At 42.9% G+C, this 17,151-nt stretch overlaps 1 protein-coding gene across 1 annotated transcript in view; it reads right to left on the reverse strand.

The window, feature by feature from the left end:
* PTPRT (protein tyrosine phosphatase receptor type T) overlaps positions 1 to 17,151 on the reverse strand; it is an 803,437-nt gene that overhangs the window by 141,746 nt on the left and 644,540 nt on the right. The window contains exon 19 of the mRNA XM_039227066.1: positions 10,694 to 10,722. Coding sequence (XP_039082997.1) covers positions 10,694 to 10,722 — 29 coding nt within the window. The remainder of the gene's footprint in view (positions 1 to 10,693; positions 10,723 to 17,151) is intronic.

Here is a 17,151-nt window from a genome sequence, read left to right on the forward strand (position 1 = left end):
AGCTCCTCTGAGCTCTGTTCACAGGAAGGAGGCAACATTCTCAGCGCAAAAATGGAACTGCACACAATAGCGTGGCCCTTCTGCATTCGGAGAACCTTGCCTCTTTTAAGGCAGGTTTTGGCAGTGACAGACCTGTCACTCTCCAGCTCCTATTTTAGAAATAACCAAGGGGAGACCTTCTAACATCAACCCCAGCCTTTTTTCTGACCACTGGTCTACAAAGCATTCTTATGTTGAAATGATTTTGTCCTCCCTTGGGATGCTGGACAGAATCATTGACTCTGACCTCTCTCATGGCTATCCACAGGGATGGATGCCAGGAGGAAGTGTGTCTTATCCGATTACTCAGGGAAGACATTTTGTGAGTTTAAGAACCTGTGTCTACCATAGCCCCTCTTCCTTCTATTGGATAAATTCTTCTTCCATTTGACTTACGTTTGGAAGTTACAGCTTCTATCTTCCCCCAACTCCTGACACCACCCACCATGGCTATGTCCCAGCTCAGCTCTGCTATTTAATAAATGACAACCATTCCCCTGGCACATACATTATATCATTTAATTTCCTAAGATAATCTCATGAATTGAGCACTAACATTCCCATTTTACAGATAAGAAACAAACTCAGAATGCTCAGGATTCACAGCTGCTAGGTAGTGGGGCTGGGATTCACACTTTCACTTTCCTCTTTTCTATCCTTTTTTACTCGATTTCTTTTTCCCCATGTTGTTCCCCAGCATGTAATCTATTTAGTTATACAATGTGTTTGTGTGTATGCACGTGTACGTGTGTATGTATTTCTAGACAGTGGGGCCAAGGAGAAACAAGGGTGTAATTTTTCCAGTGAGGCATCCTGCATCTTCCCCAGGCTAGGCACCCTACTAAGCCCTTTGGTCCAGAGGGGTCTTTCCTCAAAGCAGATTCAGTGACTTCATCTCTATCATGTCTATCACCTCTATCATCACCTCTATCATGTCTTCATTCTCCTCTTCCATGTATGTATAACATTATTTCATAACTTTTTAACATGTGCAAGTTGCCTTTTAGGCTGTGAGCTTCCTGAGAGAAGGACATTTCTTTCTAAATACTTAACGCCCAGCTCAGTACTTAGCACAAAATAACAACTGCTCAGTAAATGCTCATGAATGAAAGAATATGTCAGTGAAACAGCACTGAAGGAGTTATTACCCCCATTTTACAGACAAGTCACTGAAGGTGGGATTGAGTCAAGTTCCCAAAGCTGCAGAGCCAGGATGGTGGGGCTCATTCCTGCACGGCATAGTCATCCATTCGATAATACCTTGCTAAGTGCCTCCAAGCCCAACCAGACACCCAGGTACTAAGTGGGAAAGCACTTTGGAAGAGATAAAGCTGTATATACAAACACGATGTAATCATTATCATCATTATCAACACTACAGAGCTTAACTAAAGCACTTCCTTCCATTAAAAGCACTACACTGAAACACTTAGAAAGGCATTTTCCAGTTTGAGCCCCTCAGGATCCTATCTGTGCTACACAGCCCTAGCTGCAAGAGTCGTTCCCACTCTGGGGATGCCTGCTAAAGGCAAGAGCTTTCAGAATTAAACCCATTCCTTCCCTGGAGGGCCTTGAGGAGCATGGTGGTGGGCACTTTTTTTTTTTTTAATGTTTTTTATTTATTTCTGAGTGAGAGACAGAGACAGCGTGAGCAGGGGAGGGTCAGAGAGAGAAGGAGACACAGAATCGGAAGCAAGCTCCAGGCTCTGAGCTGTCAGCACAGAGCCTGACGCGGGGCTCGAACCCAAGAGCTGTGAGATCATGACCTGAGCCGAAGTCGGACACTCAACAGACTGAGTCCCCCAGGCGCCCCTGTGGTGGTGGGCACTTTTGACCCTCACTCTTTCCTCTGGCTTGTCCAGCAATAGCTACAGTCACTTCTGTGATACAAAGTGGGAGCTACGCATGAAGACGCCCATAGCCCAGAGAGGGGCAAATGCCTGTGAATGAATGAGTGCCCAAGGGAGAAGTTTTTAGTGTTTATTATTATCAGTGGGCAACAAGTGGTGACCCCAATTAGTTAGTACACAAAGGATCCACAGGCAATGATGCATGCATATGCAGGGAAGGGGCATGCCACACACTCAAATGTACTTATTTCCAATGGCCAAATGGAAGAGAAGCCAATGGAAGTGTGGCAGATTGTGTTCCTTGAAACTTAGACTCTGGGACAAAGAATGACAGCCAGGGGATGAATCAGGAAGTGCTTCTGGGGTCAATGTCTATGGGAGGGAAAGGAAACAGTAGGTGAAGGATGGGAAGGGAAGGGAAAGAGTGGGTAGAAGGGGAATTTGGTGGTGCATGGACAATGAAGGCTTATGGCAACCCCATGGGAAGCTCTGAAGCTGGGGTGACTCTTATACCCCCATGTGAACAGCTACTGGATGACCTTGGGTGAAATGGCTCTGAAGGACAAATTGTCCCAAAGGGAGCTATCAGCCAAGAGTTGTCTACCAGCAGTAATTCTGGTCACTGGGGAAGTAAGTCCTTCATTCTTAAAAATTTGTTTTAATTAAAAATACTGAAGTATAATCAATATATAGCATTATATTAGTTTCAGGTATACAATATAATAATTCAGTACATTTCTCAGTGATCACCAAGATAAGTGTACTCTTAATTCCCTTTGTCTTTTTCACACACACCCCCCCCCACCTCATCTCTGATAACCACCGGTTTGTTCTCTGTATTTAGAGGTTTTTTGTTGGTGGTGGTCTATTTTTCTTTGTTTTGTTTCTTAAGTTCCACATGAGTGAAATCATATGGTATTTGTCTTTCTTCAGATGATTTATTTCACTTAGCAATGCACCATCTAGATCTATCCATGTTGTTGCAAATGGCAAGATCTCATTCTTTTTATGGCTGAGTAATACTCCATATTATATATATTATATATATAATACTCCATATTATATATATTATATATATAATACTCCATATTATATATATTATATATATAATACTCCATATTATATATATGTATACATATATGTAATACTCCATATTATATATATATATATATATATATATACACATACATACATTTTATATCCCCTCCACACACTTCCACAACTTCTTTATCCATTTTTCCAAAGAAGACATACAGATGACCAACAGACATATACAAAGATGCTCCACATCACTCATCATCAGGGAAATGCAAATAAAAACCACAATAAGATATCGCTTTATACCTATCAGGATGGCTAAAATCAAAAACACAAGAAACAACAAGGGTTGGTGAGGATGTGGAGAAAAAGGAACCCTAATACACTGTTGGTGGCAACGCAAACTGGCGCAGCCACTGTGGAAAACAGTATGGAGGTGCCTCAGTATATCCAAAATAGAACTACCCTATGACCCAGTAATCACACTATTGGGTATTTACTCGAAGTCTTTCATTCTTGACGGAAGCTGTGAGTAGTGTGAAAGAGTAGCACAACTTTCTCCACGAGAACTTCACTTTCCAACTACATTTCAGTATGTCACCACTTTCTGTCAGCAGTATTCCCCATGCTCTCATTTACTTGCTTTACAAAGTTCAAATGCATTTACGGAACAGAAGCATTTAGAATCACAGGCAGACCCTTCTAAAGCCTCAAGGCATCACTAAAATCTAGTTGGTTTTAAAACTTAAGTATAGACTTACAACTGAAGTATACACATCTTCCATCTTCTTTGGGGGGGAAATGCTCATTTGTATTTTCCCTGATTAAGGTGACAGAGCCTCTGACTTATAGATTTGCTCTGTTTGGTATTCATGACTGATGTGTTTAGACTCTAATTCAATAGAGTAAACAATAAAGCATCCGTTCAGTTGCAATCCCTAACCAAATCTATCTGTGAACATGATCTGGCCCACTGCATTTATATCTATCTTGTTGTGGCAACATTCATTAATTTTATGCATTTATAATTGTGAAATGCAAGTACAACATTTCTAAACCTAAAACCAATATACAATTACAAAGTACGTCTGATCCAAAAGACACCCCCCCATCACCATATGCCAAAAATATATGAAAACTGATAGTATCTTCTGGCGAATGGAAAAGCATAATTCAATGGGAAAGAAAACAAAATGGGGGTATCAACCTCACACATACACCCACCTGTGTGTACTCATTCATGTAATCGACACAGTCTTATGATGTCTGATTTGTTCTGGGCTCCAAGTTAGTCATCAGGAAATGAAAGATGAGTAATACACAGTCCTTGTCAACAAGGAGACAGATGTGCAAATACACCACGGGCAGAATAACCTGAGAATTGTTCATGAATGAGTCAGGGGACAAATGAATGAAGGCTGAATGCAACAACAAAGATGAAGACAGGGATATGGTCTGCCTAAATAAGAATGACAATTTGCCCTTTTAATTGGAATTCTCCAAGCACAGAGGGTGGCTAGGCATTCCAGGAAGCTGTGATATTGAGAAAGGGACAGTTGGATTGGGGTGATGTGAGGATGTGAGGATGGAAGGTGCTGTCAAAGTAGGCATGCAAAATAATAATGTGAGGTGTGTGCTACCATGCAGATCCTCAGGCCACACTTTCAAAGGGACTGAGCTGCTCTGCGGTGGAGCCCAGGAATCGGTTCTCTCCCCTTGGCTGAACAGCAGCATGGCAGCCATCTCTGCCTTGCCCTCATGGTGATGCCTTCTCTTTCCCCTTGTCAACATGTCTGCTGTCAGCTTTTGGTAATTGATACTTATCATCTCTAAATGGTCTCCTTAGATTCCTATCTTTTCTTCATTTTTATTTGAAGTGGCTGATGAATTACATAAAAAGCTTTTCCAGTATCTCTTGATATAATCATTTTAAATTCCTCTTTATGTGTACTGAGGCAATGATATTTGATTTGCAACAGCCTATGATGTGAAAAGGTGTATGCACTGACCAAAGGGAGGTGATTTCTTACTTTGGTTGAAGATCTACTACATGATAGGCATTTTCCAAACATTATGTCCTCGAATCCTTGGAAGATCATTGTGAGGTATCCATTTTTAGTCTCCACTTTACATATTAGGAAACTGAGACTCAGATGCTGAATAGGAGGAAAGGCTGCCTTAAAGATACAGAAGCAAGGAAGGGAAAGGATCTAGAGGTAGCTAAAACTTGTTTTTCTTTCTAAGAACAGACCATCTCTCTGTTGACTTTGGCTGTTACGTCTTTTAATATCATCTTGTTCTTCTCATTCACATGAGGAAAACCACAAAGAACAAGAAACATTCTTAAGACACATTTGCCCCTTCCGGCCCATCATAACAAGTAATTGCAGTGAGAGATCAGAGAAAAAGGCCATTCCTCCAGGTGGAGAGAATCAGGGAAGACTTCCTGTAGGAGATACTGTTAGATACAGACCTTGAAGGATAGATGTAGGATTCAAATATGCTGCAATGGGGAGAGATGGGAAGGATATCGGGAAACCCCAAGAGTTACAGAGTCTCTGCAGACAAGGCCAGCCCATGTCATTGGTTTCTGTCTCCCTGACACATATACACATTTACCTAAGGCTAAGTGAAATAGTTAAGTGCTCTCTCTCTCTACCGGAATAGTCGGTAAACATCTTAGTGCTTTTTCAAGAACTACTACACTAAAATGTCTCTGTTTGAAACAATTACAGTGCCCATCACATACCTTGAGATAAATTAATCCGTGAACACATTCCAACTCTTAATATCTTTTTAAAAAGCAGACACTGAAGCTGTTGGGTGCTTCTTTACTATAGAGAAAGGCAAAAAGGTACTCTAGAAAAGCATTAGCATCTGTTAGCTCGGGATGTGAGGACTCATAGCTGCTACTTGGTGTCAGCCACTCTACATATACCCTCTCGCTACCCCTCCCCAAAATGCAAAGATGCTGAGGAGTTACCACTGTTATCACCGCTTTGCAGAACTGAGGCTCAGAGTGGTTCCATAAATGTTCGATGTCTGAACAGTCTGACACAGAATTGGGAACTAGGTTTGGCAACAAAACTCACATTATTTCCCTATTTTTTAGTGTGTGCTGGACAATGAAGGGCTCCATTCTAGACTCGTCTCTGTCCTGAGTCTCAGTTCCTTTGATCTATAGCTCTGTTTATCCTGGTCGTTATTAGCACTCTGTTGGTAACTCTTTACTCTAACTCCTTGGCTACCTTTGATCTGGCAGCGCAGTGCTCTCAGCTCTGACCAGCTGGCAAATCCACAGGCCAGCAAAGACAGAATTGCCTCAAGGGTGTCCCTGTCAATCAGGAATAACTACCACTTCTTGTCCCTTGCAAGGCACTGATGTCCATGAACAGAACTGAGATTCTTCAGACAAGCAGACTTGCCTTTGGATCCTGGTTCTCCTGCAGCCTGGCCAAGGGTTGTCCAAGCACATGGTCTGGACAGAAGCCCCTCCATCCCCTGAAGAACAGGATTTAGTGAGAGGGAAGCACACGGCTTGGGGATATCTGGTCCTGGGTTCAAACCGTAGCCCTGCTACATCTCACCTGCAGGATCTAGACGATTCCTCAAAGCTCAGTCTCAATGTCTAAATAGATTCAACACAGTTAACATGCATCTTGCAAGACTTGTCATCATTAGATGAGTCTGGCCCATAGCAACTACCAAGTGGTAATTCTTTTCAACTTCCACCCACTTCTCAAGTGGTTCAGGTGTACTTCATTCACCTTTCTGTCTGCAACAGCAAGCACACGGGGCAACACACAGTAGGAGCTCACAAAACAGGATGAACCTTGAACTCCATCCTCCTCCTGTCTCAAAAGTCTAGGGTAGGGACTGGCCAACTATGTCCCTCAGGACAAATCAAGTCCACTATCTGGTTTTTTAAAATATTTTTTAAATTAAAATACATTGATGCTCATTCCCTTGTGCACTGTATATAGCTGTTTCTCTGTTACAACAGCAGAGGTAAATAGATGCAAGAGTGACCATTTTCTCACAAAGCCAAAAATATTTACTAGGACCTCCTTACGGAAAATGTTTGTGGATCCCTGGTCTTGTGTATAGGATCTCTCAGTGAGGGAGAGCCCTGGAAGGCCTCTTTGTTATGAAATGTTCCTCTGCTCCTCACGTACTCTTTCTCTGATTTATTTATCTTTTTCCCCTTAGCTCATTGATGATTCTGTAACATCTATGCCACCTTTCTTACACATGTTGTTTATTCTCTATCTTTCCTGCTAGAAAGCTTCAAGTGGGCAGGGAATTTTGTTTGTGGTGTTCTATATGCCAGAACCTTGACCGGTGCCTGCACATAAGTGGGAACCCCACAAATACCTGTTGAATGAATAAACATGGATTTCACTGAAAAGATTATTTAGCCAAAGTGTGTTGGAGGGGCTCTCTCTCGTGGAAGATTCTGGGGGTTTGAGAGGGACGAGGTGGCTCTCCAACCCTTGAAGGAAAGGTATTACTTTTCTTATTTTAGAGATTCTGGTTAAGTCAGAGCTTCTTGAACTTAAATGTGCACGCGAGCCATCTGGGGATCTTGTTACAACGCAGGCTCTAATTCAGGAGGTCCGAGCTGGGACCCTGGGTGCCGCAGTTCTGACAAGCTCCAGGGTGCTGCCAATGAGGCTGGTCTACAGACCACACTTTGAGGAGAGAGGGTTGAAAGCAGGCACTTGGGGTCTATAACTAAGAAGGGAGTTCTGAATCTGCAAATCACAGGGGCCAGCATTTCCTTTTTGATCCCTTTTCTCCACCTACATGCATCTCTCAGTCCTACGGTCTCACAGAACCTGTTGTGCCTCCCTTCCGAGGCTGCTACCTCTCCCCCAAACACTGTGCCTCCAGACCTTCCCTTCCAGAGGTGCCCTCCTCCCTGCCCCCCACCAGCATCTTCAGCTTCTTCCTCTGCACAGACCCCTCTACTTCGTTATACAAGTGCCCAGGACTTTCTGACCCTTCAAGTAGCCACTCTCATGTTTCTTCTCTGTTTTAGAGCCTAGTGGTTAAAAAGAAGTATCCTCCTCCTCATGGCCTCTAGGCTGGCTTCCTCCCTCAACCTACCCCATGACCTGCACAAGTGACTGCTGATGCTCAGATGTCAGGGCCATGTCATCATCTCTCTGCCTCCCTACTGTCAAATCTTTCTTCTGCAATGGACTTGGTTCTTAAGGCTTTGCTCCTACCTCTCTGTCTGCATTTTCAGTTCTTTTGCTCCTCTGAATATTCAACCATGGTCAGTTACCCAGCTGGCATGAGCTTCACACTTTAAGATCTGTGATTTAGGGGTCACCTGGGTGGCAGTCAGTTGAACATCTAACTGTGCTCAGGTCATGATTTCATGGTTTGTGATTTGAGCCCCACATCAGGCTCACTGCTGTCAGCGCAGAGCCTGCTTTGGGATCCTCTGTCTCCCTCTTTCTCTGCCACTCCCCTCTTGTGTGCACTCTCTCAGAAATAGACATTTAAAAAAATCTGTGACTTAGAATTCTAAATTTGCACAGGGGCGCCTGGGTGGCTCAGTTGGTTAAGTGTCCGACTTTGGCTCAGGTCATGATCTCATTGTTCATGGGTTCGAGCCCCGCATCGGGCTCTGTGCTGACAGTCAGCTCAGAGCCTGGGGCCTGTTTTGGATTCTGTTATCTCCCTCTCTCTCTGACCCTCCCCTGCTCAGGCTCAGTCTCTCTCTCTCTCAGAAATAAATAAAACATTAAAAAAATAAAAAAAGAACTCTAAGTTTGCACAACTGTTTCTCACTGCACCTTGAACTACAAGTACTTGCTAGTCTGTCTCTTACACTCTTGCACTGTAAATTTTTGATTCTACCACAGTACCCAGCACAGTGCCTGGTATGAAGTGGGCATCCAAAGACAGTGATATGCACACTGGCTAACAGATAGAGGAGGTGAGGTGCCCAGAGCCTGGGATGAGTCACTGCATGTCTGTAACTACTGTGGAACACCGATGTCAGAAAAACTTCTCAGAGGCCAGAGGAGCTCCCAGGGGCCACCAATACTTCCCTGGCCCCTTATGGTTTCTAAAAAGGAAATTAAAAAAACTAACATTTCATTAGTGCCAACTTTGGGGCACTTTATAAAATCCCTCATTCCCTGAGTTAGGCACTCTTAGCTCTATTTTCGAGTGAAGAGAAATAGGGCTCAAGGAGTTCTAAGGATTTTCTCAAGGCTTCATAACTGGTGTGTAACAAAGATGTGGCTTGAACCCAGAGCTGCATAATTCCCAGAGCTCATTCTCTTCACCACAGGAACAACACCCTATAACATTGTAAACCTTGTGCTTTTGCAGTTCCCTTTGCTTAGAATTCCTGTTTCTTCTAAGTAGTGGGCAAAAATACTGGTAAGTATCCCGTCTCATTAAAAAATTAGTCACCCAAGTAAGTGCTCCTAAACCACAGTACATATAGGTGCATCTCAGCCAACATTTCAAGTATTTGATTTCATACTAGTCCCCAGACAGGGTTGAATGCTAGGAAGGTGGGACTCAAAGTTCTCATCATCTCTCCATCCACAGTGTCTGGAACATAATGTGCATGTTCAATGCATGTTTGCCAGATGAGTGAATGAACAAATGAAACAAGTTTTCCAGTACTTTCAACGTTGGTGGTGGGGTCCATTGGTTCCTATACAACGTGATGGTGGTGGTACCAGAATCTTATCCACTCAGTGACTAGCCTACTGACCTTAAACTGAAACCCTGAGCAGAGGTAGCAGCAGACCCTTTTGCTGGCTCCATCCTCATCTGTGAAGGCTTCAGCAGATGATCACTAACAGACAGGGCCTCTCTCGTAAGGCTGGGTGTGCCGGGGTGGAGCAAGACATGGAATGATGGACAGTACGCTTTACCAGAAGCCAGTCATTCTGAGGTTTAATCCCACTGGATCTGTGATTTCACACACTTTTCTTGACCTCAATGTTCAAACACTGGAAATGCATATTAAGGATATGGGACTACTTCAGTGGTTTTCTTAACTTTTCATTACCAAGGATCTATTTATGTAGTTTTTTCCCCTTTACTTTTGTGTTCTCAAAATGTCTGGTTTAATAATGAGAAAAACCATCATTTTAGAAAGTGAAAAAAAAACCTGACAGGCAACAGGCCAGCTGTAACTACTAATAAAGTGGATTGATAACAGGAGATAACTATTGCCAAACACCAGACTGAGATAATTCTAGCCCCAAGACCTTGGATGTGTCTACAACCTGTGAAGGCTGGTTTTAGGTAAAGTCCCGTTTCCCTGTAGACTTGATGAAAATAGTGGAAACAGCCAATGAATTTCTTTCTAACCTTTGAGCCCCTTAAGGTGACACATTCCCCAAGTAGATTTCCCTGAAGTTGCTGAGATCTGTGATTATGTTTTATGTCTGCAAGTCCTGCAGGGGGATTAAGTTGACCTCTTGCTGAAATTTGGCGATTTCTAACTAGAATATTACACAACCAAAGGAGAAATATCCCCTCAAAGCTCCAAACAAAGGGATGGGGGGGACCCAAGATGGTAGAAACATAACAGACATCAACAATGCAACAATGATAGTGCATTTTCAAATGGAAAACATCTACGAGAAATAAAAACTTTGGGGCTACAGATGACTTAGACAGAAGGGAGTATGAGAAACCAATAGACACTTGGTTGGTGCAGGAAATGCATGCTACAGGTTCCCTTACAGGGCACGAAGCAAAGTTTCCCCGGGTCGATACTTACAAGTAATAGGAGTAGGAATAAGCATTTCTTCTATATATTGATGGGCAGTCAGATGAAGGAAATGTCCAAAAAGGGGGAAAAAGAAAAGACAAACAAACAAGAATTAGATTTATATGAAATCTTGATTCTTAGAAATGCACATAGTATTTCAGCATCCCAGAGCTCAAGGAGATGCAAGTTTCTCTACTAATCATCTTCACTGAGAATCAGATACTTTCAGTGGTAGAAGGAGTGAGAGAGACCTGGAGAAACTCACTACTCATGTAGAGAAAGTCATGTCTAATGTTGGCTGTTTTAATTGTTTATGTTCTTTTTTTATGGTCAATCAAAACTAGCCTCCTTGTAACTATGGCTTTTTTGGTCCTGGGTCAGACTTCTGTGGCCTTCTAGAACTACTCTACCATTCTTCATGTGACAGTACTCTTAAGATCTAAGGAAAACCATAATGACTTGTATGTTCTCTGTTTCAGGTCAAACCACATCAGAATCTATTTAAGTAAGTCATGTAAGGTCTTGCCAAAAGCAAGGTAATCAGATAGCAGCATTCAAGATGGCTTCCCAATGATCCACACTTCCCAGTATGCATACCCATGTGTAGTTCCTTCCCACAATGAACCAGGGCTGGCCCTATGTGACCAACAGAATGTGGTAGAAATTACATTCTGGAACTTTCTAGGATATATCAGAAAGAAGACTTGTAGCTCTGTCTGGGTATTTGAAACTCTCAGTTGGAACCCTGACTCTCCATGTAAGAAGTCCAAGTATCTTGAGGTTGCCATGCTGAAAAGATCATGTGGAGAGACCCTAAAACTGTATGAAGAGACACATCCAGCCAGACCCTGCTAGTTGGATTATGTCAATTGAGATTCCTGGTATCATGGGATAAAACAAGTCATTCCCTCTGAGCCTTGACCAAACCATAGATTCATAAGAAATACAAGTCACTAAAATCCATGTTTGTTACCTATTCGTAGATAACCAGAACAAAATTCCAACTTCATCATTAAAGAACATTGCACTAAGAGAAAGGAGTTCCAAACTTCACTCTGAATAAACTACAACTTTAATTCTCTATGCCTTTATTTTCTTATCTGATCCTCAGATGAGGTGAACTAGATCACTAGTTTTAAAAGCTGTGTGTGCAGGATCCTGCGGGTTCTGCACAGTAGCCTCATTGAAACGGGAGAGGGGGATACTGAGCAGGTAGGACTGCTTATCCATGAAATCCAGCACTTCTCCATTTTTACCTCTTTTATAAATTGGCATTTCATTTAAACTGTCACATGACTAAGAATTCTGCTCTCCAAAAGGATGTTTGAAAAATCACTACCTGCAATCTCTTTCTGATGTCCCTTCTGGCTCTTTGCTTCTGAACAATAAAAACTCAAACAAGTCCACGATATTCCCTTTGTTATAACTTTTTGTATTTTCTAGGAAAATAAACAGGAGTGCTTTTATCTTACAGACTTCGTCTCACTGACAATAACTGACACATTTGTGGATTGAGAAAAATTGCTGGTAATTAAGGTCCCCAAATATCCATCTGAATAGGCAAGAAAAGTTCCCTTCCTTCTTGTGTTATTTGGTTAATTGCAACTGTTACCCAGTTTGCTTGGCACAGAAGATGCAGCCTTTATATCTGCAGGGTAGGAACATGTGCTCAGAGCCTCAAATTTCTCCCTCTCAAGTTCCAAGTGGCCAAAATCTCGAGGCAGGTGACCTCTAGGCTTTCTCTTATCTTTCACGAGAGCCCAACTCTAGCTACAGAAGGAAAGTGACTCTGAGAGCTAAGAAGTCATGGCAGAAAAGAAGCTCCATGCCTACTTGGGAAGCTGGGCTGGTCAAAATGACCCACAGTGCAGCAAGATCTGTCTGGTCACTCATAAAACCATTCAGTGTCTTCGGTTAAACTAACAGTGACCCTAGATGATGAAAGGGTTGAGGAATTCCCTACCATGATGGGTGGGAGTGGAAAAGCCCATGCAAGTCACCAAATTCCTTTAACCAACCATACAGGTTCATGCTATAAGGTGATCATTCCTCTCCTCCATTGCTGGCTCTGTGGTCCAGTGACTGGAAATGTGATTCCTTGGGGAAGAAAATGCAGGATCCATTTGATGAAGACTTATAGACACCTATGTTCTCCATACTGTCGAGAACAGTGGGCTGGGAATCAAGAGGCCAGGGTTCTGATCCCAGAACTTTCACTTGCTCACTGTGACATCCTGGGTAAGTCTGTTCCTCCCCCTGGACCTCTGTTTCCTGATCCATGTACCATGGTGAATGGCATGGATGACTGCCAGCCTAAACAGCTTTGGGGAGTGGAAATGTGATGTCTTAGCATCCTAGCACCGCCACTTGCTAAGGGCATGTCTCTGATAAGTCACTAATTAGGCATCTCTGAGTCTCAGTTTCTCCATGTCAAGGTTGGGCGTGATAATTACCTACTCCCAAAAGTGGGCATTAACATTAGATTAATCTAAATCACATTCAAATTATACATGATATATAATATATAAAATGTTTTAATTTTTTTAATGTTTTTATTTATTTCTAGGAGAGAGAGAGAGACAGCGTGAGCAGGGGAGGGTCAGAGAGAGAGGGAGTGACAGACTCTGAAACAGGCTCCAGGCTCTGAGCTGGCAGTCAGCACAATGCCCGACGCAGGGCTCAAACCCACGAACCGCGAGATCATGACCTAAGCAAAAGTTGGACGCTTAACCGACTAAGCCACCCAGGCGCCCCTAAAGTGTTTTAAATAAATTAATCTAAATTAATATTAGATTAGATTAATCTAAACACCTGACATTAGTAGTGCTTGGTAAAGGGGAATTTACGCCCCACCTTATCCATAGATACAAGGTTTGCTGCTTCTCACTCCAGTAAACAGGAACGAAGTGTTCATCTCTTTAGGAATATTTAAAATAGTATTAAAATAAGAAAAATACTTATGTAGCACTTACTATGTGTCAGGCATTATCCTAGGTTCTCATACATTAACTCATGTATTCCTCACAATCATCCTGACAGGTGGATACTATTATCAGCTATAATCATCAGGTGGCACAAGCAGATGTGTAGATGAAGAAACTGAGGCAGAGAAGGTAAAGTAACTTGCCTAAGATCTTGCAGCTAGTAACTGGATTTGATAGCAATGAGGCTCCAAAGCTGAACAGCAACATGGGTCTAAAGCTCATGTTCTTGACCACCAGCCTATGCTGCTATATGAAGAAGGAAGAAAACAGGTGAATGTTGAGCAACACAGCGGGTCTGGCATTGATATGACACATGCCTTAAATCCTTTCATCATCTCCGTAACCCCATGGAGCAGGGAGTGTGTTTCTCAGTTTTGGTTGAGGCATCTGAGGCTCCAAGGGTCACTCCTCACTAGTAGAGGACCCTACAGCTATTGTGTAGTTTGGGGCCAACGGGAAGGCCTCCAACCTGAACCAGGTTTCCTCACCATCAGCAGCCCCAGGCTGTGCTATTGGGCCCCAGGCTGCATTCAATATTCTGGACATTCTGGGCTTTTCTGCTTCCAACCTTCAGGATTTGCCTCTGCTTGTGCCACCTCCTCACGACAACACACTTCCTTGCCTTCAAACCACCTCTTCAAAGTAGCTTTTCTGAGTTATCCTGGCTGTCACCAAAAGCAGGTGCTATCCCTGACCCAGCTTTAAGGCAACTCCAAATTAACAGTGACTGACAAGCTTCTATTAATTATCTTTTCCCAATTAAACTGCAAAGTCTTACAGGGCAAGGATTATAGTTCTTTTCCGTGTAGCCAAAACACAGTATACATGTGTATACTCTGAGGCTTGAAGAAGATTTACTGAAGGTCTAACTTTACAAGGATACAGTGATATTGTAAGTAACAGATTGCCCGAGACCAAAAATCCAGAGCAGGAAGACAGCTGTGCTTAGGGGGAAAAACAACAACAACAACAAAAAACTCCAAACTTAATAAATCACATATTACACAATCTTCTTTTCAGCTGGCTGACAAAACTGACTTGAGGCACAGCTTTCCTTTGTTCCATACTATTTAAATGGGACTAAGCTGTCTACTTAACCATCTGTTTGACCATCTACCTATCCATCTAGCTCATAAACCCACCATCCACCCTTCTACCTATCCATGTATCCATCTAGGCATGCATCCAACCACTCATCCCTCCACACATCTAATCATCCATCCATCTACCTACTTAGCAATTTATCCACCCACTTATCCATCTAGCCCGTAAACCCACACACTCATCTATTTATCCATCCACTCATCTTCCCTTTAATCCAACAATCCATCCATCATCCACTCATCCATTTTTCCATCATCAACTCAGCAAAAACTTCTCAAGGGCCTACTACACATATACCTGTCCCTGCTAGGTACCAGAGATAGAAAGACAAATGAGATCTTGATCCAGCCCAAATGTCTGATGAAAGAGCCAGATAAGGAACTTATAAAACAAATAACAGTAAGAGCTACCACTTAAATAGCAGGAGGTCACATGTGCCAGGTACTGTTCCTGTATATTATACAGACTATTTAATCCTCACTATAATAATAGCATTATTATCCTTGTTTTGTGGAAGAGGAAAGTGAAGCTCAGAGAGGATAGACAACTTGCTCAAGTTTACATAGGGGAGTATGGGATGAGAATCCAAGCAGTCTGACTTTAGGAGCCTGCATTAGTAACCACTAGGCTCTACTGTCTTCTGGAGTGATAAATGGTATTGTGGCAACACAGGAAGTAGTGGGATCATATCCAGGGGGGAAGGGTAGGGAGAGAGACAGATAAGGTGGCCTAGAGTCTATGATGCTTGAGTTATAAAGTCAAGGAGCATTTAGATAAAGTAGGAGGAAGGGCATTTCCAGGCAGATGGAACTGTTTACAGAATGGTTAGGTCAGTTAGCAAGGTGAGAATGTCAAGATGTTGGCAGGTCTTAGTTCCCAAAGAGCTTACGGAGCTCAGTCTCAATACCACTGGCATTGGCAGAACCACTGACCAAATATTTTTCTAGATGAACAATTCTGGCAAAAGTGTGAGAAGAAAACTGTAGGGGAGAGGGAATGGGGTCATGGAGGCTGCAGCAGCGGTCAAAGCAAGAGATGTTGGGGGCCTATCTTGTAATGACCATGGGGAAGGAGATGTGAACATGAAAGGTGATTCAGGAGATGATTAAATGTGAACAATCTGAAGGGGACCTCCAAGCTTCTGGCTTGAGTGGCTACTGAGGGAGGGCAAACAGAAGGATTCACTTTTCAGTGGGTAGAGCAAGGAGCTGTTTAGAATGGGGTGGACAAAACAGCATGACATACTTAATTTGGGCTGTTTGCCCATGTCAAAGAACCACTCAAAATTATGTCTCACATTTCAGCATCTCAGCAAGTCCCATTTTCTATTTCATTCAGGCTAGACATTCAGGTGTTTAAGAGTGTCATACCCATTATCAAACTGGCCAAGTTTGAGACCTAGCTCTGCCAGTTATTAGCTATGTGATTTGGGACACTTTTCTTCAATTCAGCATTTCAGCTTTGTGATCCATAGTACACTATAATCTCACAGTGATACTGTCTCTTTTGGCTGACCCAGAAGTTCCCTTTACCTACTGACTCACTCTTTTTCCCCCCTGGATAGATAATGTGTTCCCTGAAAGCTCAGACCATGCTATATCTTTCCCTTGCTGCCATTTTAGTCTTACCCCCTCACCATAGGACTGGGCTTACTCTTGGTGCTCCATGTTGATATTTAGGTCTATGTCCTGAGTGAAGCTTTCCTGCCCAAGAGATGGAGTGTTAATTCTGGGCCCCATCTGTTCTAATTGCACCGAGCTCCTCCATTCAACACGTTTTTAGGGAATCCCCAGTATCCACATGGCACATTTATGATAAGGATGAATCAGAATAGACAGCTGATGGTTTAGTAGAGAAGATAAGATATGAATACAGATGACAAATATAACAGGATATAACATGGATCCTCACAGAGAGGATCCAGATGGCGAAGAGATTGTATCTGGATTGGAGGTCAGGAAGGGTTTACTGGAGAAGGCAGCTTTTGAATTAGACCTTAAACAGGGGCAGAGTGTGGTCACATGGAACTGAGGAACACAGGCATTGAACGAGGAAGAAACTTCACAAGCAAAGGTATAACAGTAGAGTAAGACCTTAGGAAATGTTCCAGAATTACTGTGAGCAGGGGGACAGCACAGCTTGACAAAATTCTCCAGATGTCCTAAAGGGTGTGCTTCGTCTTTCATCTCTACCCCATGAACTATTGTTATAAGGCAGGAGAAGCCATCAAGGGATTTTAGACAGCAGGTTTGGGAGTATACGTTTCCTTTCTGAAAGGTTATTTTGGCTGCTTTGGGGAGGGGGCTGGGGCTGAGGAGGAGACTCATACAAGAGAGCTATGGGGGCCTGCACCAGGAAAGGGGCAGTGCAGGGAGTGGGG

The sequence above is a fragment of the Hyaena hyaena genome, unplaced genomic scaffold, assembly GCF_003009895.1.
Source record: "Hyaena hyaena isolate Hyena2069 unplaced genomic scaffold, ASM300989v1 scaffold_25, whole genome shotgun sequence".
NCBI lineage: Eukaryota > Metazoa > Chordata > Mammalia > Carnivora > Hyaenidae > Hyaena > Hyaena hyaena.